Source organism: Caretta caretta, chromosome 10 (genome assembly GCF_965140235.1).
Source record: "Caretta caretta isolate rCarCar2 chromosome 10, rCarCar1.hap1, whole genome shotgun sequence".
Taxonomy (NCBI): Eukaryota; Metazoa; Chordata; order Testudines; family Cheloniidae; genus Caretta; species Caretta caretta.
The window spans coordinates 65,204,737-65,229,302 of record NC_134215.1 but is presented as its reverse complement, the minus strand read 5'-3'; the positions used below and the strand labels follow the sequence as shown (position 1 = coordinate 65,229,302).

The following is a 24,566-nucleotide window of genomic DNA, read 5'->3' as shown; positions in this document are numbered from 1 at the left end:
TCATAGAAGCGGCATGTTTGGGGCTCTGACCCGGAGCGGCCGTTCGCCTCTCTGGTTTTCTGGTAGGCTTTCCTCAGCTCCTTCAGTTTCACGCGGCACTGCTTCGGGTCCCTGTTATGGCCTCTGTCCTTCATGCCCTGGGAGATTTTGACAAAGGTTTTGGCATTTCGAAAACTGGAACAGAGTTCTGATAGCACGGATTCCTCTCCCCATACAGTGATCAGATCCCTTACCTCCCGTTCGGTCCATGCTGGAGCTCTTTTGCGATTCTGGGACTCCATCATGGTCACCTCTGCTGATGAGCTCTGCATGGTCACCTGCAGCTTGCCACGCTGGCCAAACAGGAAATGAGATTCAAAAGTTCGCGGTTCTTTTCCTGTCTACCTGGCCAGTGCATCTGAGTTGAGAGTGTTGTCCAGAGCGGTCACAATGGAGCACTCTGGGATAGCTCCCAGAGGCCAATACCATCGAATTGTGTCCACAGTACCCCAAATTCGAGCCGGCAAGGCCGATTTAAGCGCTAATCCACTTGTCAGGGGTGGAGTAAGGAAATCGATTTTAAGAGCCCTTTAAGTCGAAATAAAGGGCTTCATCGTGTGGACGGGTGCAGGTTTACTTTGATTTAATGCTGCTAAATTCGACCTAAAGTCCTAGTGTAGACCAGGGCTTAGAGACTAACCAATTTATTTGAGCATAAGCTTTCGTGAGCTACAGCTCACTTCATCGGATGCTGTAGCTCACGAAAGCTTATGCTCAAATAAATTGGTTAGTCTCTAAGGTGCCACAAGTACTCCTTTTCTTTTTGCGAATACAGACTAACACGGCTGTTACTCTGAAACCTGGGGTATAAATGTGATTGTTCCATTTTAAAGCTAGATGATGATGGGGGGGGGGGGAATGACTCAAGATTAATTATAGAATCATAAGGCTGGAAGGGACCTCAAGAGGTCATCTAGTCCAGTTTCCCATGCTCATGGCAGGACTAAGTATTATCTAGATCATCCCTGACAGGTGTTTGTCTAATCTGCTTTTAAAAATTTCCAATGATGGAGATTTCACAACCTCCCTAGGCAATTTATTCCAGTGCTTAACCACCCTGACAGTTAGGAAGTTTTTACTAATGTCCAACCTAAACCTCCCTTGCTGCAATATAAGCCCATTGCTTCTTGTCCTATCCTCAGAGTTTAAGAAAAACCATCCTTCTCCCTCCTCCTTGTAACAACCTTTTATGTACTTGAAAACTATTACCATATCCCCTCTGTCTTCTCTTCTCCAGACTAAACAAACCCAGTTTTTTCAATCTTCCCTCATAGGTCATGTTTTCTAGACCTTTAATCATTTTGTTGCTCTTCTCTGGACTTTCTCCAATTTGTCCTAAAATGTGGCGCCCAGAACTGGACACAATACTCCAGTTGAGGCCTAATCAGTGTAGTGGAATAGAGTGGAAGAATTACTTCTTGTACTAATACATCCCATTTTGAATTTTAATCCTATCTTCCAAATCACTTGCAACCCCTCCCAGCTTGGTAATTGTCCACAAACTTTATAAGTGTACTCTCTATACCATTATCTAAATCGTTGATGAAGATATTGAATAGAACGGGACCCAGAACTGATCCATGCGGGATCCCATTTGTAATGCCCTTCCAGTATGACTGTGAATCAATGAAAAGGAGTACTTGTGGCACCTTAGAGGCTAACAAACTTATTTGAGCATAAGCTTTCATGTGTTACAGCTCACTTCAAATCAGATGCATTCAGTGGAAAATACAGCGGGGAGATTTATATACATAGAGAACATGAAACAATGGGTGTTACCACACACACTGTAATGAGAGTGATCACTTAAGGTGAGCTATTAAGCAGGAGAGTGGGGGGGGGGGTTAGTCTCTAAGGTGCCACAAGTACTCCTTTTCTTTTTGCAAATACAGACAAACACTGCTGCTACTCTGAAACCTGTGAATCAATGATAACTACTCTCTGGGAACGGTTATCCCACCAGTTTTGCCCCCACCTTATAGCAGCTCCATCTAGAAGTTGAATTAGCATAATTTTTGTTAGCCTGAATTGATTGTTAGCTTGAATTGGTTATGTTGTCTATCAGGGTCATGGGTTGAGCTCAGAACAAGGAGACTTGGTAATGGAAATGTCTCACCTCCTTTGAATAACTTTTTAGTTTTGTCCTGGGTTTCTGGGTCTATATTAAATAAATTAGGTCAGATGTCTGAGTCTGTGACAGAGTTTTTCATCTTGCAGTCTGACCATATCACTCTGACATTTCCTTTCCTTTTGTAACCTTTAATGTACCTCTCTGGTAGTCCCTTGTTATATAGACCATTGGCTACTATCTGATCAAAAGTCCTCCTCACCCTCATTCTTTGTGTAAGTTTCACCATACTTAAAGTAGTTGGATGCAAATGTAGAGAGACAGTCTTCCTATGAGTTCGCGTAAGTGGTGTTGGGAAGCTTGGGTATATGTATCCTTTTTCAGTCAACCAACCCATAAGGTGGCGGATGGTTACATTTAAACTTCCACAATGCGTGTTAGGACTATATTAGGTGTTGCTACTTTCTAAATAAGGCTTGCATAGTGCACTGAACACCCATGTACTTCAAAGGCAGTCATCCTGAAGCTTTCCCATCGTTTCATTTTATTTTCATTTTCTGAGCAAACAGAAAAGCCTATATGCATTCTTGCATGGCATCTTCAGCAATTTGGGCACAGTATTTGAACGTTCTCTTTTCAGATGTAGGAACACAATCTTCCCTATATGAACCCTAGCATCCATTTTTGGGTCATTAGGTTTTAGTGATTATCAAATCACCCATTTACAGTAATGATCAGCAGCTTTCACATTTACAACAGTTGGAATGAGAAACAGACACCTACTAAATTTAGCACCTGGTAGACTGAAAAATAAGAAGAGTTGTTCCTACTCCTTGTAGAGCTATATGTAATCAGATACCCTCCTCCTCCTTCCTGCCACCTGCCAGAACTTTCTAGGAAGCCAGTCTCCTCTAACAGGTACTGGTGCTGGAACTGGGGGTGCTGCTGCTTGAAGTGGTTTCCATCATGTACAGGGTTTACAGTTTGGTTCAATGGCTCTCCACACGCCCACTATAAAAATCATTTCTGCACCCCTGCCAGTGACAGATTTCTAGACTACTTTCCTTCCTTACCCCCATAATCCCACTGGCTGTGTATTCTCTGGGTAGAATGGAGTGTGTGGCATGGGGAAATGGAACAGGCTTTTCATATCCCCGATTAAAGCTATAGGATTACTGATGGCTCTTGATGCCCGAGGCCTGGACTTTTTGACAGGCACCTCATCAATTGCACCATGAATGCTGGCATCAAGGAGTTGAAGATGCTGAGGTGACAGCACTTTGTCCTCACAATAATAGAAATGGTGGCACTTATTGGTGTTAACCTGTCTGTCTTCTGATTTTGACTAAAGTATAAAGGATTCTTAGTTTGTTGTCGACATTACATGTACCTGTTAATGTTATGTGTAACGCAACCAATTTGTGTTGAGCATGTTTGTTTAATTGTACATTGTTACTCTTTGAAATTGAGCATGTAATTATTTCTGCCTAACTGGACTTATTTCAGGTATTGTAGCATGTACTGTAACTTAAACCACTTAACAATTAAGCTGTTAACAATATTTTTCTCAAGATGTAAAGTTTTTAATAAAACAGATATTGATGGGGTGGAAACAAAATTACCAGCAATGAGTGTGCTAAAACAGCTAGCCACAGACAGTATTGAATTTTAGATCATGTTCCTTCCTTTACCTGCTAAGGAAGGAAGTGTCCATTAAATACTTAAATTGTCATTCATCTTTTGTTCTAACGTATATTTGGAAAGAGATTCAATATCAAGTGCGGGTCAGTAATGGAAAACTTCATTAAATATTCATTTTACTGGCTCCAAGTGTTTATGGTGGTTTCTTTGGTGCAAAAGTAAGACTGCTATTCTAATCAGAGGTTTCCTTGAACATGTGATTCCATTTTTTGCTAAGCCTGGGTTGTAGGATGTTGTGACATCCCACTGAAAAAGGTAATAGGCTTTATATGGGAGATAATCCATATCTAAATGTGCCATAATATAATAGGCTCAAACCTATTAATCATTGCACAAAATAAAACCTGATTAGATCTGTGCCATTGGGAAGCAAAGACTAGCAGTGAGACCAAAGAGGCTTAAGATGACCAAAATTAGTAACTAGTGGGTTTTTTTTGTTTTTTGTTTTTTGTTTTAAAAACTGCAAGACTGAGTTTTATCATTTGGGATTTTAGGCTGAGTGAATGCTTCCTGTGAGTCTGCAAACAATGCAGGATGGCTGTGTTCTTTCCCTCCTACCCGTGCTTCATCAGAAATACCCCCAGCAAAAACTTGAGCTGTGTAAATGCAGAGGCATCCTTAAAACGAAACGTAGAGCATGACTGATTGCCCAAAATAAAGGGCACACTCTTTTTGACTAGACAGGCTTTAGGGTTGCATGCACAGGACCTGTTAATAAAAGGGAAAATGTGTCAAGTGAAAATGTTCATGAAGAAACTAACAAATTTGAAAATGTCTTCCTATTTAGAGCCTGTTTAATAAGTTGGTCTCGCTGACTGAGGAGGCCAGAAAGGCTTACAGAGATATGGTTGCATCAATGGAGCAGGAACAGGCAGAAGAGGCCTTAAAGAATGTTAAGAAGGCACCCCATCACATGGGTCATTCTCGTAATCCCTCTGCGGCAAGCGCTATTTCATTCTGTAGTGTTATTTCAGAGCCCATATCTGAAGTGAATGAGAAAGAATATGGTAAGTATTAAAAATGTATATTTCTATTACATAACATAAAGTGGAAATAACTATAAATATTAAACTATAGGTAGAAAAAAATTCTCCCAATACTTCCCAGTCTAGAATATATTCTACACTTCAGAGACTGTGATCCAAAATTGGTTTGGCTCTTGGGGTGAGACAGTAGTCTTCTGGGGAAGTTCTTCTAGAACTGACCACATAAAAATAATGGCATTTGCCTTAATTCTCAGATGTGTTCCAAATACTTTGTGATGCAAAGCAACCCTAAAGCTAACCGCAGGGGGATCACTTCAGTTGCTGAAGGATTCTCCATGGTATTGAGCTGGTATATGAAGGCCAGCAGTGAGGTCTGAACAGGGAGTTGTGTGTGTATAGGGCAGAATGAAGGGGGATGACGGGGGAAGTGAAGAGATGAGAGGTAGACGGGAGCTAAATTATTTAGGTCTTTGAAGACTGGAGCCGTTAGCTTAAATTTGATGTTGAAGTTGAAGGGAAGCCAGTGAAGGGTTTTGAAGAGTTGTCATGGTCTGAGCAACCTACAAGATTGATTTATGCATCAGGTCTTAAGCACACACAGTTTAACAGCTGGGATAGTACTAGTTAAGAATGAAATACTTGTCTAACCCAGGCCAAGTTGTTAATAGAATTGCTGATTTTTTTTTTTTCCTGAGCATTCCCTTTACTCAAAATAATGCCTTGATTACTTGGAGAGTGTGGGTTTTTTTTAATTTTATGATCTACCTTTGAGGTTGCTTTTTTTAACTTCTTGTTCAGAATTCAACAGTTATTAACAAACACCAGCAGGATGATGATTAATACTATTTTGGCAAATTACCATGGGATTCTGGCACTGACAGTAAAACCGCGCTGCATGGTCTCCCCGCACACCCTCTGCCGTGCCATTTCTGCCTGAGTGTAGTGCTGAGGCAAGCGCATCAACACCTTTTTGATTTCGGAACAAAATGTGTTTGAGAATCTCTTAAAGCATGAAACACTTTACTTCACAGCTTTTTCTGCTCTTGATTTTTTTCGAACTGTTGTTCACTGTGATCATGTTTGGACAAGTATAGTGTTACGTGCACATGTCTCCCTTTTATGCTTTTTACTTGAACAGGATCTTAGGATTTTGTTTTAATTGTGTAAATGTTTTAACTCTCGAAGCTGTCAGTTTTCTGATGAGCTTGTGGTGTCTTGATTTGCAGAAACAAACTGGAGAAACATGGTGGAAACATCTGATGGGTTAGAAACCTCTGAAAATGAGAGAGTGTCCTCATTTAAGACCACTGCACCAGAAAAATCTAGTAGTCTTCAAATTGAAAAAGCCACTGTTAATAAACATCCGCTTACAGCTACAACTGGAACTACCTCAACTGCAAGTCATGGAAAATCCTTGCCAAGTGACAAAGAGGAGGTGAAGCCAGATGACAATCTGGAGTGGGCCTCACAGCAGAGTACAGAGACAGGATCTTTGGATGGCAGCTGTCGTGATCTTTTAAATTCCTCTATGACCAGTACCACCAGTACTCTTGTACCAGGAATGCTTGAAGAAGAGGAGGAGGATGACGATGAAGATGATGAGGATTACACCCATGAACCTATATCAGTAGAGGTTCAACTTAATAGCAGAATTGAATCTTGGGTCTCAGAGACCCAAAGAACTATGGAAACCCTTCAACTTGGGAAGACCCTTAGTGGTGCAGAGGGAGACAATGCAGAACAAAGTGAAGAGGAAGAGAGAGAAACTCCTGAGCAGGTAGATCCAGTAATTGATAGTGAGGAATGGACAACTGACAAGCATGCAAATAATGCCCAACATAAACCCACAATCAGCAATTCTCTGAATAAAGAACACACAGATTCCAATTACGTGTTGTAAAAATAAGTACAAACTCAGGAACTCTTTAAAATTATAACTAACTGTTGTAAGGGTTGCAGCCATTACTTTGTGTGCTTCATCTCAACATTTTGCACTGTTTAACATTTAATGTATGTATTTAATTCACAACAAATATTTGTAGCTGTCTATTGTTAATTGTTTCATTAAAACCTATAGTTTAGCTTTTAATCAGTATCTGTGTATTTCCCAGAATTGAAACCATCTATGTAAAAATTTCAATTAATAATAGATCTTCACTTGAGCTGCTTTTGTAAACGGAGAAACTATTTATAAATGACCAATTGTAAGCAAAAGTCTTCTTAAATTTGACTGTTTATCTTTTTTTCAACACATGAGCTGATCTACGTTTTAAGACTTGCAACAGTTACCAACATTTTGCATTGCTGTTACCCCAATCATTTTAACCTGATTGGCCATAATTTTCTAATTATACCAGGAAATAATAAAAAAAAAAAAAATTGGCTTCTCTGTAGAGAGAAGTCAGAAAAATCCAAAAACATTTTTCTCGCAGTCAAAAGGAAGAGGAGATTGAGAAATGTGTGCATGATTCGTATGCTAGAACAGATGCAGCTTTTTAGTTGGGTTGGTGAGGGTATATTGCAAAAGCTGCTGACTGTAATGAGAGTTACAATATGCTAGAATAACTTTAACCCAAAACTACAATAGCAAAATAATTGTAGTTAATGTATGTTTGCTTTTTTCCAATGAAATACTTTAAAAAAAAAAAAAATCACTGTTTGCAGAGTCACAGTAAGGGAACCATGACCACCATCCATGTTGTTCTTCATAACTGACTGCTTCCTTATTCTTTCACTTACCTCAGGAATGCTGATATGCATAATTTTATTTACATTAAATAAAACAGGCAAAAGTGATCTGAGTATTTAACAGTAAGTGTGACTGATACAATAGCTAAGTGTATTGTTGTGTTCTCTTGCATGCTTTGATTCTGGCCACTTTTATATTGAGTTCAGGATCAATTTCAGGATTAATTCTCACTGAGAATGTGAACTCTTGTTCCTCAGTTGTAGCAGCCTAGTAGTTGACTTCTAGAGTAGTAAAGTAGTTGTTCTGGGAAGGCAGGAAAGTGCCTTGGAGTTCTGAGAGGTGTCAGTGGTTCAAAAAAAAAAGCCAGAAATGAATAAGCTGCCATAGAATTATCTCCGTTTGTTCCTAGTATTGAAATTAAATCCATTATCTGGAGATGAAATTACTTCAGATTGGGGATGGAGTATATGTCTAATCCTTGCACACCAAGAGTCTGAATTTTCTAAATTTTGTCCAGTACTGGCAATAAATGTATTGAAGTCATCAGCACCGAGGACTTGACTATAAGAGTAGCCAAAGAACCATTTTCATGAATAACAATTTTTCGTGACAAAGATAGATTTGTTTTAATTCTACATCATTATTCTAGACCACTTCCATTTAAAAGGTAACTTTCAGTAACACAAAATAAATGGACATTTTAGTTGCACACTTAGTTTACTTAACTTGGGACCAGCACTTTTTTAGTATTTGTAATACTGATATTTCATGTTGCACTGGGAAAATCAGACTCCAGGTTTAGGAAATATCTAGTCCTGTCTTTCAACTGGTAATAAGCATTGTGGAAACAAAGAGTTTGAGTATTATGTAAATAACACTTTGGTATCTGTAGACATAGCAAATGCTATGCAGGACATTGTTGAAGAAAGCAGCTGGCTGTCCTGTCATGTTCTTAGTTACATTATATAATCTTCCTAGGTATTAGCAACAGACAGTTGATAGGAATACAAAGAGTAAAGAATGATGCCTCCTAAATATTAACCCCAATTGTCTGTACTGCAGACTTTATTGTGCATACATTCTGAAAGGTTTATTCATTTAGGAAATGATAGGGGTTTGAACTGCTGACAGAGGATCAGTGTTTGCCCTTGGATGTGTAAGCACAGCTTCCGTCAACAACTAAGATCATGTGCACACGAAGGGTAGAATTTGACCTAGATTTTCCAAAAATGGAAAATGGAATTACAAAAAACTATAATCATCTGTACATTTCCTTTTCCTTATTCCATGCCAGTGAGTCAAATAACTCTTGATCTTGAGGTAGTAGCATTACAAAGGTTTCTTCTTTGTCTTTTCTGACCTTGGACAGTCATTTTAATATTTGACATTTACTTCAAACAGGAAATCTACTTATAATCTTCAACCCACTGTTGAATTGTAATTTTGCTACAGATTTCATAAGTATATTATGAGTTCATTAAAGATGATACAGCTCATCTAGTACCTCTCTTTGCCAGCAAACAAGGAGAATCTTTGGAAATGTGAATGATCACCTCTAGAGAGGCAAACCAAAATGGACTAAAGGAAACCATCCATTTAGAACATTTCCTTTTGATAAGATGAGAATGAGATATAATTGCGAATGGAATGACTGTGCGTCTGGGAAGAGGTCCATTTGCATCTAAAATGAGGGAAGTTCCTTGCAATGTGCAGCACTTAAGAGGTATAATCTTGATCTTGTGGTAATCTTGTTTCTATCGGCAACAGAAATAAAAAAGCATAACCTTTCCGATAGGTTATTTTGTAGTAGATGGATTTCTATTTCACTATAAAAAGTATACAATTTATTATACAGGTTGTTATACTCCAAAAAACAGATGTTTCTGGAGTTATATGAATATAGATATGTTTTTTTGTGAAGATTATTCAGAAAACAAATATCCATTTTTTTTCTTTCAAAGACTATTGGATTATATAGATTTCATGCATCTGGCAAAACATGAAAAATAATGTGTTGTAGGGCATCTTTACAATGAATTGATAGAGATGACTATGCATAGAAATTATTTTATATAACACTTCTAGGATTTGTGTAAAAATAAATTTCGGGGAAAAAAATCTGGAGAACGTAGTCCTTCATCAGACCAAATAATTATTTTTTTTTTTGTCTGAATAAGGAGGAAGGCCCTGGCCCTGCAAATACTTACTTACATACTTGACTTTGGGAACATGAGTAGTTCCACTGATATCAGCGGACCGATTGGTACGCTTAATTTAAACACCTGTGAAAGTGTTTGCAGGATTGGAACCAAACAATGACTGCAGGATTTGTCCCGTATTTTTAAAATTAAAAAACGACAGAAAATGTTCTTCAATAATGCACTTGTATGATTTCTTAACATAAAGGTGGGCAATGTCTAATGCTTATGTGGGTGAGGATTTTTACATGATTCAGTCCAGTTCTTTAACATGAAGTTTAAATTTTAATAACATTACTTTAAATATGAATGCAAAAAAGTTTTATTGTTTGAAAAGCTGCTGTTTGCTAAAACTGTCATTAAGTATTCTCTGTGAAGTTGTGCCAACTAATCAAAATATCCAGTTGATTTTAATGTTGATGGTATTTTAATCATTAAAATTCAGTGTGAAGATTTGTTTACAAAAACAAAAACCAGCAGAAGGAAGCCATAGATGCAGCCTATGTGGGGTTTTTTAGCCGTCCCTTCCACACGCAATGAAATGTAAGAATGTCTAACGTGAAATTTATACTGAGTGATAACACTGAAATTAGCAACACAGTTGGCACAGCCCACCTTCTAAATGTTCATCAATGGTTCATATATTTTTAATAGATTCTAATAAGACAAACTGTTAATCTTTAATGTCTTAACATTTGTAGCAACACTTAGGTTAAACAGTAGAAAATTATTATAAAATAAAAGATGAAGGGTTCTGTTTTCTTTTTTGCTGTATGAAGGATAATTGTTCTATCTACCATACTTTTTTGGAGTAATAGCTTTTTTTGCACTATGTAAATACTAGTGGGGATTCTTCCATAACTAATAAAAGTGATTGTAGAAATATCTCTCTTACTACAGTGATATATTCATTTACCAGTTGCAATGGCCTTATTTCATGTCTGTTCCAAAACTTCACCAGCACCATATGCTGCCTAGTACTTCTGGTTAAGTATGAAGATTTGTTGCTGCTTTTCCTGGCAGGTATGAAGTGAGCTGTAGCTCACGAAAGCTCATGCTCAAATAAATTGGTTAGTCTCTAAGGTGCCACAAGTACTCCTTTTCTTTTTGCGAATTCAGACTAACATGGCTGTTACTCTGAAACCTGTCAGTATTTTTTCTGTAGCTTGTCCACCAGGTGGTAGTATGCATGGTATCTCTACAGTTTGCCTCCTTGGAAGTAAACAATATACTAGCTAGACATTGTTCCCAAGTGCAGAGTTCATTACTGGGACAGTCACTTGGTTGATTCTCTTTGGTTTCCTTCACTTGAAATGTTTCCAGGTAAAACAACCCATTTAAAGGTTTTGTATCATAGGAGACATACATTTTGGTCACTTTACAAATTTGAAAAGAAAACTTAAGTAAAAACTCTTCAGTCCTTTGCAGAAGTTCTCTGTATAAGTGTAGTTTTAGTAGAACTCTTGGAACTTACAAATTTGAAAAAAGCATCAGAAGCATCTTAAAGACAAATCCTAAATCTGAACTACACATTTTCAGGATGAAGTAAAGTTGGCCTTGAATGCATACAATCAATCATCGAGTGTGACCCAGACAAATAAAGCAAGGCACTTTAAAAAAAAAAAAAAAAAAAAAAAAAGCTGATACTCATTAACAGGTCCCATTAATCTGCTCGTGTCTTGGCATTATCATCATGGCATGAAGGCAAAATATAGGTTTTATATACAGTATGTAAAATCTACCACTGTTCAGAAATTCCTGCAATGGAACTAATCAATGTCACTGTCTTGGAATTGAAATAAAACTGGGTGTGCAAGCTCCAAGATGAATTTCACTTGCTGCTTAGGAGTAAAAGGGACCAAAAAAAAGCAGCACATAATGTCAACGTCGCCAAACATTGTCATCTTTTGTACCATAGTGTGGTAACACATGGGATTTTATATTATCATTTATCTAACCTCTGCCTAGATCTTTATGCTTGCATTACTGAAGATACTGTGCTAAATATCCTTTCGAAAATTTGTGCAGCTTGCATGTGGGGAGCTCCTAACTTTCCAGTGACTCATCACAACTGCTCACTTCACCTCAGCTATTGGAACTGCTGAGTTGAAGTGAGTTTAACTTGTTTCAGAGTAACAGCCGTGTTAGTCTGTATTCGCAAAAAGAAAAGGAGTACTTGTGGCACCTTAGAGACTAACCAATTTATTTGAGCATGAGCTTTCGTGAGCTACAGCTCACTTCATCGGATGCATACTGTGGAAACTGCAGCAGACTTTATATACACACAGAGAATATGAAACAATACCTCCTCCCACCCCACTGTCCTGCTGGTAATAGCTTATCTAAAGTGATCATCAAGTTGGGCCATTTCCAGCACAAATCCAGGTTTTCTCACCCTCCACCCCCCCACACAAATTCACTCTCCTGCTGGTGATAGCCCATCCAAAGTGACAACTCTCTACACAATGTGCATGATAATCAAGTTGGGCCATTTCCTGCACAAATCCAGGTTCTCTCACCCCCTTACCCCCCTCCCAAAAACCACACACACAAACTCACTATCCTGCTAGTAATAGCTCATCCAAAGTGACCACTCTCCCTACAATGTGCATGATGATCAAGGTGGGCCATTTGTGTTGCTACTCCCATGTACTGTGAGATTTGAAGTACAACATTAATTTAATTAATGATTTTATATATAGAAAATCAAGTTCATACTGTAGTTTTTCTCTTGCACTTCTTTCATGGCTTTTGAAAGAACTTCCATTATAAAGCCTAATTTTCAAATTCTGTAACTTTCTGCAGAAACAATGCTTTGAAATTTCTCATGTATGTTCTCAACCCAAAGGTTAATTTTGGAAAGTCCCCAGAGACTATTTGGCCCATTATGACTTACCACACTATTTCCATAGTTTAAGACAATTATTTAGATAACTCAAAATGTTACAAATTAAAGCCCAAACTTCCCATCAGTTTAGTCCTCAGTGAGAATAACATTTTTGAGAAAATTCTGAAAATAATCAAATCGGGGCATGAAATATGAACAAAACCAAAACATGACTTCCGATTAGTCTTTCAGCATTGCTCTGAGAATGCAATTCCAGATTGGAGCACCAAACTGAAATATTTGCAATGGCCATTAAAAAAACCCAAATACCTGTTTAATTAGATGTTTGAATTTACACTCTGAGACATCTACTACAAGTATCCCAGTACTTCAAAGAATAACTCAAAGCATTGACCCACCACTGCTCTTAAGGGCTCACATTCCAAGAAACTAGAATTTATTTTAATGAATGTTCATTAACAATCATCATAACAAAATACATGATATTACTTGACAGCATGCATGCACTATCCATGCTGGTGCCTTTCTTTTTCTTTAAACCTAGGCAGGGTAGAACTACATAATACACCTTTTATAGGTGAAACACTTTATATTCAGAAGTTGGGGAGCAAGTTATTCCCATATTAACAAGAAATCTTCCACATTTTTGTATGTTTCTACCTATGAAAGTATTTAAATTACACCTCGTACACCTGACTCTTTTGTATTACTGTGTGCAAAGTGGCAGCGCTATGGGAACAAGAGCTCTGAATTTCTCTGTAAATTCTCCCTTATAATGTTGCAGTAATGCAGCTTTCGCTTTCAACATGATAGTGGTTTGCCGGAGAGGTACTGTTTTGGGGGTGTGTGGGGAACAGGTTGGTGTGTAGGCATTGATGCTGGTTTAGGGTTGAATACCTGCAAATGCTTCATAAAGAACCAAAATAATTCACTAGCAATATTAAGAGCAAAGCAGTTCTCACTTGGATAGTACTCTGTTTCATCTAAAAACCGTGACCAGCTGCCAGCTCTAGCTCTTGCAGAATTGTTTTACCAAACTCTTCTGAGTTAGTATCTTAAGCAGCACTATTGTATTGACAAAGCTGAGAATTTGGCATGAGAATTTTTAAATTGGCATGTCAGAGGTGTGTGGTGAAGAGCTCACCAATTCAAATCCCGCTATAGTTAGGCAACAGAGGCTAGCTATTGGATTTTCTTTCATATTTTTTTTTTCAGCCACTACGTAGGCAAATTAGAAAACTATTTGTATAACTCTGGTACCTCCTTTTTTTTGTGTGTGTGCTCAACTTCCTCAGAAGAAAGACACGGAACAGGTAACTAACTGGTTTTCCTCCTGGTTTCTTTCCTTAGATTGCTGAGAAGTTAACTATGAAATGCAGGAGGGAACTTTACAAGTTGGAATGCCTGGCTGTACAATTTGGACAAAACAGAATTATGCAGTTAAGTGCTATATTTAACCTTTTCCTTTGACAGCTACTTGATACCTTCTGTCAGTGCAGAAGTCATTAATACACATTCTCTTTGACAAGCGGATGTGTGCGGGTGTCCATCTGGACATTATTTAAAATATCCAGCTATCTGTAATGAGGTTAGTTCCCAAGGATAGTACTTTAATGAGCAAAGAGGAGTCTAGTAATCACGGAACGCTGATACCAGACTTGCTCTTACACGAGGACAAACAGAGGAAATGGAGCACGCTGCGCTTCCCGTAGTTATATTTACAAAAGTGCTGTTTTGTCTTTAGGTTCCCTTGGAGACTTCCTGGAGGCTATGGTAATAACCTCATGCATGCAGGCATGGCTCTCATGCCTTATAATATAAAAAGTATATTGGCTGTGTGTGGTGTGATTGCTTTAATTTTTCTATAATGCTTCCTCCTCTCATCCTGTGTACTTGGCTCTTTGTTTCTTGCTATCACAGTTACACAGCAACCATGAGCTCCGCTGTGCTAGTCCATTTGATCTTTTAACAGCTTGGTACTTCCCAATCTGTGCTATTGTGGTGTATTTTAAAAAATATTTTCAACATAAGAGCTCTCTCTTTGGATGGCACCTTTCAGCCAAACTACAAGAAAAGGCTTTAAAACACACAGATTTTTAAAAATGAATGTAAAGATATAAGCAAGGGAGTGGGGGTGGGGGAATTGTTTTCTCATGAGGTGATGATTTTTTTTTTTTTTTGGTCAAAGGGGCACAGGTTAGTTATGCTTCAACTCCCATTGACGTTCAATGGGCATTGGGAGCCAGGCTTCCCTTTGTGCCTTTGAAAATCTTGCCTGATGAGTTTTTTTTAAACAGATGGTGAGTTGCTGCTTGGGAGTAAAGGAAAGGCTGCTCCAGATGGCAGGAGGTGTAAAGAATTCTCTTGGACCAAACAAGGCTGTGGAGGGATGGGGTGAGGGGAATGGTTCTACAGGAGCAGAGGGAATGAAAAGAGGAAAAACACGGCAGTCTCTAAAATTTCCCTACCATTCCAGTGATCTTTCTGATCCCCTAAGTATCTACAGTGCCTTAAACCAACCCCAATCCCAGGGCTAAAATAGCACATATGCTGATCCTCAGGAACATGGGGAGGTGCTGAGATGAGTCCTCTGCACTGGGAATAAATTCTCCAGCACTGGCTAGATAGTCATCACCGGCACAGCTGCCTGGCCACTGGGAAAGGTTAGTTTCCACTGAGGTATTTTTCAGTATGTGTGCTTGGGTGTTCTCAAACTTGTATTTTAATTAAGAGATTATGCATATTTTAATGGTCAAATCTAAGCAAGGGTGGTACTTTGCCTGTATAATATCAAATAAATGCCAATGCAGGAGTAAGTGGTGGTTATTGGGAAATCATTGTTTCCCATGTCCTTTTGAATTGGCCCCAGCTGTGTAGTGCTCTTGCTGAACTTTGCTCCCTTGTGGAGCTGACGCTGCCTAGCTGAAGCTGTACGGTACTTTGTCGTCCTGCTGAATTTGTTCCTATTTTCAGGATTGTTCTTTTTTTAGCCAGTCACAGAGCTTTGATAACTAATTCTAAAAAAGCAAAAAACACCCCAACCTGTAGTGCCCTTATTTCTTCTTCAGTCCTAAGCGCCCTCCAGTTGGCTTGGGTTGTATGTCTCAGACAGCGCTGTAAGTGTACCAAATCTGTAGTAGATTTAATAAGTGAAGAGGGCATGGATGGCCTCACAGTACATCACAGGGGTAGGCTCGGACAGGCTCCAATTTTACCTACTAGCCAGGGAGTAGTCTTTGCCGTGCAGGAAGCCTGTGCTGCGTTCAGCACTTGGCATGTGACAATCGGCATAGATTGGTTTTAATTTGATCTCTTCCGCTGGGCTCTCCGTTGCTTAGATTTTGTGTGGCCATCCCCTGGCTGGCTGTCCTACTCACCAGATGTGCTGAAGTTGTTGTTCTCACCAGCTGTCACTGCACATCTGTGTGATTTCTTAGTGCGTTGATTTCCTACCTGCAACTTCTACTTACGGGTGTCTGCATGTCCTTCCGGTATAGGGCTAGTTCTGTTGCTCCTTGTTGGCCTCAAATAGCAGGCCCAAGAAACTGGTTACCTCTATTACATTTGGAACTCTCTCCCTTTGTAGAGTGGTTATAGTGTTTGTGAACGGGGTTAATGTGACAGCAGTACTGTCATATCCACAGAAGTGGCATATACAGTGCAAACTTTCCTCACAATGTGCCTTGTCTGTGGACCGCAACTTGGGCCTGGAGGGATCGCTAGGATGCAAAAGGGTAGCTGATTCTCCACACCTCTTCAATACTTGACTTCTCTCTCTCTCTCTCTCTCTCTCTCTCCAAGTGCCTATTAAAAGTGGTGTTTAATGTGAACACTTTTTCCCGCTTTGAACTGAAGTGAACTTCACTCATTTCACGCTGTCTGGCGAGCAACCTTTGGATTTTAGGGCTGGTCTACATTGAAAACTTACATCAGCATAGCTACCACTCAGGGATGTGAGAAATCCCCAGCACTGAGAGACGGAGCTATGCTAACCTAACCCCAGGTGCAGACAGCGCTAGGTCAATGGAAGAATTCTTCCACCAGCCTAGCTCCTACCTCCCGGGGAGGTGGATGAACTGCAGTGACAGGAGAAGCCCTCCAATTGCCATAGTGAGTGTCTACATGGAAGCACTGCAGCTGAGCCACTGTAGCCTTTTAAGTATAGAGATAGGCATAGCCAAAGGCTATATCTACACTACCACTTACGTTGGTATAACTCATTTGCTCAAGCATGTGAATAAACCACCCTGTGACAAAGTCCCTCCTCTACCTTGGTGGGTCTTGCACTTTTTGGCGGATTTGCTCACCTTGGAGCTTCACAGCAGCCCTCAGCTCGGCCGTTTTTCTGAACCCACAGTCCAGGTCAACTCCCCCATGTCTGACCAGGAGTTGGGAGGTTTGGGGGAACCCAGGCCCGCCCTCTACTCCGGGTTCTAGCCCAGGGCCCTGTGGAATGCAGCTGTCTAGAGTGCCTCCTGGAACAGCTGTGCGACAGCTACAGCTCCCTGGGCTACTTCCCCATGGCCTCCTCCCAACACCTTCTTTATCCTCACCATAGGACCTTCCTCCTGGTGTCTGATAATGCTTGTACTTCTCAGTCCTCCAACACTCCGCGTTCTCACTCTCAGCTCCTAGCGCCTCTTGCTCCCAGCTCCTCACACGCACACCACAAACTGAAGTGAGCTCCTTTTTAAACCCAGGTGCCCTGATTAGCCTGCCTTAATTGATTCTAGCAGCTTCTTGATTGGCTGCAGGTGTTCTAATCAGCCTGTCTGTCTTAATTGTCTCCAGAAGGTTCCTGATTGTTCTGGAACCTTCTCTGTTACCTTACCCAGGGAAAAGGGACCTACTTAACCTGGGGCTTATATATCTGCCTTCTATTACTCTCCTGTAACCATCCAGCCTGAACCTGTCACACCCCCCAACCTCAGCACCAGGGTGGACAGTGCTATGTAGGTGGGAGTGCTTCTCTGCTGCCATAGCTGCCGTCACTCGTTAGATTAAGTAAATCACAAGAGAGCTCTCTCCTCTCAGCTTAGAGCAGCTACACAAGAGACCTTACAGTGGTGCAGCTGCAAGCTCTCTAGTATAGCCATTGGCTTAGACTTTTAGGTTACAGCTGCTGACTAGGGCTGGATTGAACTGGTGCTCATAGGTGAATGTCTCCATCTCACTGCTCTTTCCCTACATTGCAGCTCTGTCTGACTGGGCTATTTGTCTATCTTTTTCCTAAAATGAAAAGGAGAACACCTGGTCTCTGGTGGGGTGGGCAGGAAATGTAGTTGCGAGGCAAGGAGAAGAAGTAGAAACTCTCCTTCCGGTCCAGCTTTGCCTAACTCAGCTCACCAAAGCCTCATGCGTGCACTCTCCACCAGCAGCGTCAGCTTTGCAAATCATTTCACCTTTAGCAACTGGCTTCAGTCACATTCTACATTTCCAAGCTAAATAAATCCTAGTTCTTGCAATCTCCCCCTATAACAGTTCCACTGCACTTCTAACAATCTCTGTTGCCCACTCTCAAACTTCACAATTTCAAGTATATTTCTAGAAAATATATAATTTTCAACTGGCTTATGGTGAGGGGAACCACACTAGATGCAGAGCTCCAGAGGTAGATGTGCTGCTTCCTTATAAATCCTCTTTCAAGATGATGTCTACATTTAATGGCCTTGGCCCCTTGCAGACATTTGATAGCCAGTGTTTAAGAAAAGCAGTGTTGGCCTAAACTCTGAATGTCCTTGCTTGTGTATTTAGGATAAAAATGTCAAAAGTGCCCATGTGCCATTTTCAAAAGAGACATAGGCTTTGAAAATTTGACCTACAATCACTGCAGACTGACAGTGTGTCTTCAGCCCATGCAATCAGTCCCTTGCCTGATGAAATCTGCAACTTAACCTACACTTATAAAGTACAGCGGGCTTTTTACTGAATTGTAATGATGGAAAAATACATGGAACCAATATCAAACAATTGAAAGAATATTTTATGTGTATGGGGAGGTGGAGGGGGGAACTTCTCCTCTCCTCAGGCCATACCTGTAGGGTAAGCTGCAGTGGAAATAAAACCGCAGTGGGTGAAACTTTTCAATAACTAGCTTTGAAAAAGAATTGCTGACACACGTTATAAGAGCCAGACTCTTTTGAATTGAAACTCCATCAGTGCTCACGGGCAAATGTGCATTTTAATAAATTGCTAGTTACAAAGTAAATAAAGATTGCTGCTATCATTCTGTATCAGAATTCTGTGCTATTCCGTCCTAAAAGTCAGTGTTTTTCAACCTGTGGTCTGCGGACCCCAGGGGATTTCCAAAGGCGTCCACGCTTGCATTCAAAATTTTTTAGGGATCTGAAAATGAAAAAAGGTTGAAAAGTGCTATCAATCATGCATATCAGTGAAGAAGCGAAAGTGTTTAGGTTTTCCCCTGCATTGAGACAGCTGTCTCACACTCACTGTGACTGTATTAACTCTGCTGTTGCTATATGCAGCCAAGATAAAAAGTCCTCAGGGTTTGCCTGTTTCACTCAAGCTGCTAATTCATCTCTCCTCATTAACTACTCCCTTCACATTATTCCCTCACATTCACCAGGTTTGAATGCACATTTCCAAAAATTTAAAACCGTTGTCTTGTTAGAAGCAGCGCTCCAGCAGAAATACAGGATATTTGTCCATTGATTACAAGGCATGTGTAATACTTCTTTTAACCTTCTCCTGGTGCATGTGAGACTATAATCACTGCTTACATGTGCTATCCATTCACAAGTCGATGAATGTGATTGTAGTGAGTGTGTGGGTGGGACAGGGAATTAATATGCGAAAATGCACACAACAGGGAACATCCACTGCAGTTTAAGCTTTCTTGGGGAAGAGGTCAATAAATCCTATTTGGTCTGAGTGCTTCTGTCTATGTTAGTACAAACATGTACCCTTGGTGCAGAGACTACCTAGCGACGTGAAGTTTGGCCGGCTGAGGAGGATAGGAGTAATATTTTCACTATCTGCTCTATTAACATTTGGATGGCCAGACCTATGTTCCAAATGATCTTATCCCCCTGAAAGTAGCACCCTCCAAAGGGCACTTCTGGGACTGTCCTTATAACATATGCCACTCCAGATGGGCACTTCAATCGAAAATCTCCCCTACGTAACACAGTTTAGAGAAGTAACTTGACACTATATTGTTTCCCGCTTTCCAGCCTCTTGATAGGACTATGAAGAGGGGTTTGTGGGCGGATAGTTATGCAGGTCACATTAATGCCTGCCCATTTCTACTATGTAAAATGCAATTTTTATACAGCTAGTATTACATTAACTGAAATTCTTCACTGAGTATCCTTCACCCTCTGTTATAAGAATAGCTTGCTAGAATGCTAACCCTGAAGGGACCAATCTAACTATCCCTGCCTGCCTCCAAGGCTGCTGGAGATAAGGTGTAATGTTCTGGGGACAACAAACACTGCCCCTGGAAGAGCTGATCAAATTGAAATGTTGTAAAGGTGTTATGTTTGCTCTTGTAAAGAAATGTTCTGTGCATGATAGATTTAAGCAATGGAACTCACAGCTCCTTAATGTAATGGAAGTAAGTAGTTTGAAGTTGAAAACATTGGTTGCACATTTATGAATTGGAGCTGCTGCAGATGACCCTAGCTGGGATAGGATTACAACGGCTATCTATTGTTGTACATCAGAGCATAGGTGGATCGTCAGCAAAAGTCATTAGGATCTTCCTTCGTAGCATAACACAGAACATCTCTTAGGAATTTTACACCACCTTTGGAAGCAGTTGGCACAGTATCAAAGGCAGTATAACAGTGTAGAAGAAACATTGATCTAGTCAATAAGAACGGCCATACTGGGTCAGACCAAAGGTCCATCTAGCCCCAGAGGGAATGAACAGAACAGATAATCATCAAGCGATCCATCCTTTTGCCCATTCCCAGCTTCTGGCAAATAGAGACTAGGGACACCATCCTTGCCCATCCTGGCTAATAGCCATTGATGGACCTATCCTCCATGAATTTATCTAGTTCTTTTTTGAGCTCTGTTATAGTCTTGGCCTTCACAACATCCTCTGGCAAGGAGTTCCACAGGCTGCTGATGCATTGTGTGAAAAAAATACTTTTTGTTTGTTTTAAACCTGCTGCCTATTAATTTCATTTGGTGACCCCTTGTTCTTGTGTTATGAGAAGGAGTAAATAACACTTATGTTCTTAAGGCAGAGTTTCTGTTCTTTTTAGGCACATTTCCTCTGTAGTGAAACTGTAATATGCATGTACGTTTAGCTGAGTTCTGGTTTAATGAGTTCATGGTATTCTAAGACAGATGGCACAGGAATCTGTGTTACAAAACCGCCACAGGCAATCCAAGCAGAATACCTGGACTACAAGGATGTTATTGCCTGAGAAAAAGAGTCCTGATAGAGGCTTCAGGAAATATGCACCACTTCATTAAAGCAGACCCCGGCCAAGAAGACTGGAAAATTGTATTGTCCTCTGTTTCTGAGCAAGGGTTTGGCTTCCTCCCCAACGGGCCTCAGGAACTGGAGTGCAATGAACTTGCAGCATCATGCCATAACCTCCCTGTGACACGTACATAGGAGACCAATGTGAACCAGAGTGGTGTGCGAGAGACACAACCTCCTCTTATACTTTAAACAAGACTGTAGGCTCCATTTCTCCAATGCTAAATGGTCCTTTGTGATCCCTGGTGGTCAGAGGTTGACCGCTTGCTAGTTTGAAACTGCAGCCCTGCCTTGAGAAGAGAGCTCTTTAATTGAAACGCACGATGTTGTTTTTCCTTCCACAAGGGCCAAAGTTTCTTTTCCTGCTGCAGTTCTGTTCTAGCTCTTGCTACCAAACTTCTGTTTCTTCTTGTTCCTGAAAACAGGGCTTTTTTACAATTCCATTGTGCTCTGGAGCTCTGTGGCTCTGAAAAATAGTCAGCTATTATACCTCCTACACCTTAATCCCACTCAACGGTGCCACCAGCTAGGTAAGTGCTGGTTAATCCTGCTTCCTTTCTCTAGCATCACGGGGGGAAATCAGACTTTCAAAGTCTTGTCATGTATGACTCAGGCATTATTAGGAGGCTCGGCGTTCAGGGAAATGGGACAATTCTCACGGCCCCTATGTCAACAAACTTGTTTTGCTGAGATATTGATGTTTGAGTTCCATGTATCCGGGTTAGGAGTGGGGGGACAGGGTTGGACAATTTCATCACAGTCCCCTCCCTCTGGACCATGTCGCCTTATGTAATAATCTACAAGCACAAAAGTCTTATGGGGCCAATCCACATCCCTGGCCCTCTGAAAGAAAGCCTGTGTGTCATTGCTCCCCAGGAGTTAGGGGGTATGTGTGCATGTGTGTGTAAGATACAGACAATGCAAAAGCTCAAAGCTCAGCAGGTCTCTCTTGGATTTTTCAATTTCTGCCAGACTAGAACGATTGGCATCAGCGGGCAGGTTCATGCCACTGGCACTAGTATTTCAGTTCGCTGTTTGCAGGCTCCGTGCATAGCCACCAGCCCCTCCCTCTTGTTCTGCCACCTTGCTCCCATTGTACTCTCTGAAACTTCCCTTCACAAGGATCATACCGCATTTGGGTCAGGAGGGGACGGGCACGCTCGTGAGCTGTCTACACGAATTTCCCATTGCTGCTGACGTTGGTTCAGCTCCACTGGTGTTAACAACGTTGGGAGCTGTAGTAGGATGAGTCACCAGTTCTTTTAATGCCAGCTCTGTAATGGTGCTCGGGCTAGGTCTGACGGATGCTGTGTTAAAAACACAAGTGACCCACCTATGTTAGGGTTCATGTTACTAACCCCAGTGCAAGTGAATTGGTCTTAGCAGCAGTGAGGAAGGTTTAGAGTCTGTTTCTAGTTTATGCAAGGCCTGAACGCAGCCTTCCTTGCTCTCATTCCTTCTCCTGCTTACTCTAACCCCTGCCTTGGGCTGGCAAGCCCTCTTGCCTGACTCGCTCTCCCACCTCATCCATTCCAACCTCCTTATTCATTGTCCCATCCTTTCTCTTGCTTATGTGCCTCAGCACCCCACCCCCACCATAAATATCTGAGCACTTTCAAAACAGAATTAACAATTCTCTCTCTTCCTCTTTTATTCGCCAGGAAGCCAGTACAGAGAACTCGGCACTGGGGTTATGTGGTGATGGTTACATGTTGCTAAGCAGACAGGCTGCTGTGTTTTGGACCAGTGCAAGCTATTTGTGAGTATGGGGCTTCATTACTAGATGGAATGAGCTGCAATAATTACACCTGCCCTGGCCCGGGCTGTATATGATTGCATGGGGTGCAATCTCTGGGCCAGCTGCAGGTGGAACTGGGCATCTCTTTCTACTATGGCTCATTAGCCATCTGGTAGCACTGAGGAATCCAAAAGGATCACAGGGCTGGGTCTGTCCTGTAAATATTTATATGATGGTAGGGCCCTGCTGTGTGAGGGGTGCTCAAACACAGAAAAGAGACCATCCCTGTCCCAGCCTGTAAGGGCTGTCCTATTTAGATTGTATGTAAGCAGAGTTAGGATGAGCTCTACCCTGACATCTGGTGGCAAATCATGGTGGGTTGTGGAAAAGTACTTCAGAGGCTGATCTCATTTGCATAGGCACACCCACCCTGCCTATATGGTCACTTTGGCTGCCGTAGGAGCCCCAGTTTCTCTGTTATTGGGGCAGGAAGAATAAACTGTTGTTACCCTGATTGTGTGAATCAAGGACAGTAGAACTGTACTTGGCCTTTTGTTATGATGGAGGGACTCACTATCAACTAAGCAGCACTCTCTAGGCAAGGGTCATGGGTTCCAAAACCCAGTGAATTAAGAGAGGCTGGGGACTAGTATTAATACCTGGTGGTATGGGCCCCTGATGAGGGCCCAACATGCTAATTGCACCATCTCCTCTCTCCATAGTGGAATATCAGAGCTAGTTTTGGTTCCACTATGAGTCTAGTTACAGGCTGCTGAGCTGAATTCACTTTGGGCCAATGGTGTACCAGCACTGAGGCTCCCCTACTACAAGCTGAAATCACTGAGCATTGTGTTAAGTAGTGGGGGAGCCTGAAGATATATTGCGGAGCAGTTCATGGGACGGCTGGTGGAGCAGAACGGCTGGCAGAGCAATTTGTGGGGCGGCTGGTGGAGTGGAGTGGAGCAGAGCGGAGCTCCACGGAGAGGTTGGGCAGTCAGCTTCAGACCATGTAAGGTGGCCCTTAACCCCCGGCCCCCCCATGTCCACCCAGGTTGGGAGGTAAAACTCTGCAGATAAACTTTCGAACTCTGGGGCTGCACTGACCAGGGACAGAGACTTTTGGGTTGTTCGACTTTTTGGACTTTGGGTGGCTTTTGGGTTGCTGGACTCAAGAACCAAAGGGAAAGGACATGGCCCAATTTGCTTGGGGTGGGTTTTGGCTCATGGGTTGTGTTATGAATCCTGCTGGTGATTTTTCCCCAACATAATGCCACATTGTTTCTCTCTCTTATTAAAAGGCTTTTGCTACACTCAGACTCTGTGCTTGTGAGAGGGGAATTATTTCCTCTTGGAGGCGCCCAGCGGGGGTGGTATATATTTGTCCCAGGTCACTGGGTGGGGGCTCAAGCCGGTTTTCCATTGTGTTTTTGGAATGGAACCCCTAGATACTAAACCCGGCCCTTGTTGCTGCTAACTCTGATGGGCAGAAGGGTTACATGTAAATAGGGGTCCTGATCTCCGCTGCGGCCTCTATGCACATAAAAATAAAAGAGGTGGTCAGGGGAAAAGGGAGCCCTGGGGCTTCTCCCCCAACCCTTTCCAAACCAGCAGCCATGAGAAGGGGGAGCCCCAGATACCAATGTAGGATAACTGCCTTGCATGGCAGGTAGCTGTCTGTGCATAGGGGGCCTGGCCATAACACACAACAGCAGCTTAGGGTGGAACATTACCATCTAGACTGGATTTGAACTGATGACCTTGCAGGGAAAGCCTCCATGGCTCTTCCCCAAGCTCCTGTAGCACCATTTGCAGTGACTAATAAATGCAGAAAGTCATTGGGT

General features: G+C 41.4%; 2 protein-coding genes across 5 annotated transcripts in view; both read left to right on the top strand.

Annotated features, from left to right (window-relative positions):
* SECISBP2L (SECIS binding protein 2 like) overlaps positions 1 to 10,568 on the top strand; it is a 55,110-nt gene extending 44,542 nt beyond the window's left edge. For all 3 annotated transcript variants that reach the window (XM_048866317.2, XM_048866319.2, XM_048866318.2), the window contains exons 17-18: positions 4,596 to 4,815; positions 6,021 to 10,568. In XM_048866317.2, coding sequence (XP_048722274.1) covers positions 4,596 to 4,815; positions 6,021 to 6,694 — 894 coding nt within the window. In that variant the 3' untranslated portion in view covers positions 6,695 to 10,568. The remainder of the gene's footprint in view (positions 1 to 4,595; positions 4,816 to 6,020) is intronic.
* A 3,246-nt stretch (positions 10,569 to 13,814) lies between these two features.
* The window catches only part of SHC4 (SHC adaptor protein 4), a 64,906-nt gene continuing 54,154 nt past the window's right edge, over positions 13,815 to 24,566 (top strand). Inside the window, exons 1-3 of one of the 2 annotated variants that reach the window (XM_048867518.2) lie at positions 13,918 to 13,968; positions 14,274 to 14,302; positions 22,649 to 22,746. The gene's annotated coding sequence lies outside the window, so the exon portion shown is untranslated. Of the gene's footprint in view, positions 13,843 to 13,917; positions 13,969 to 14,273; positions 14,303 to 22,648; positions 22,747 to 24,566 lie in introns of those variants that run through there. The other variant, XM_075133116.1, reaches the window with a different exon arrangement.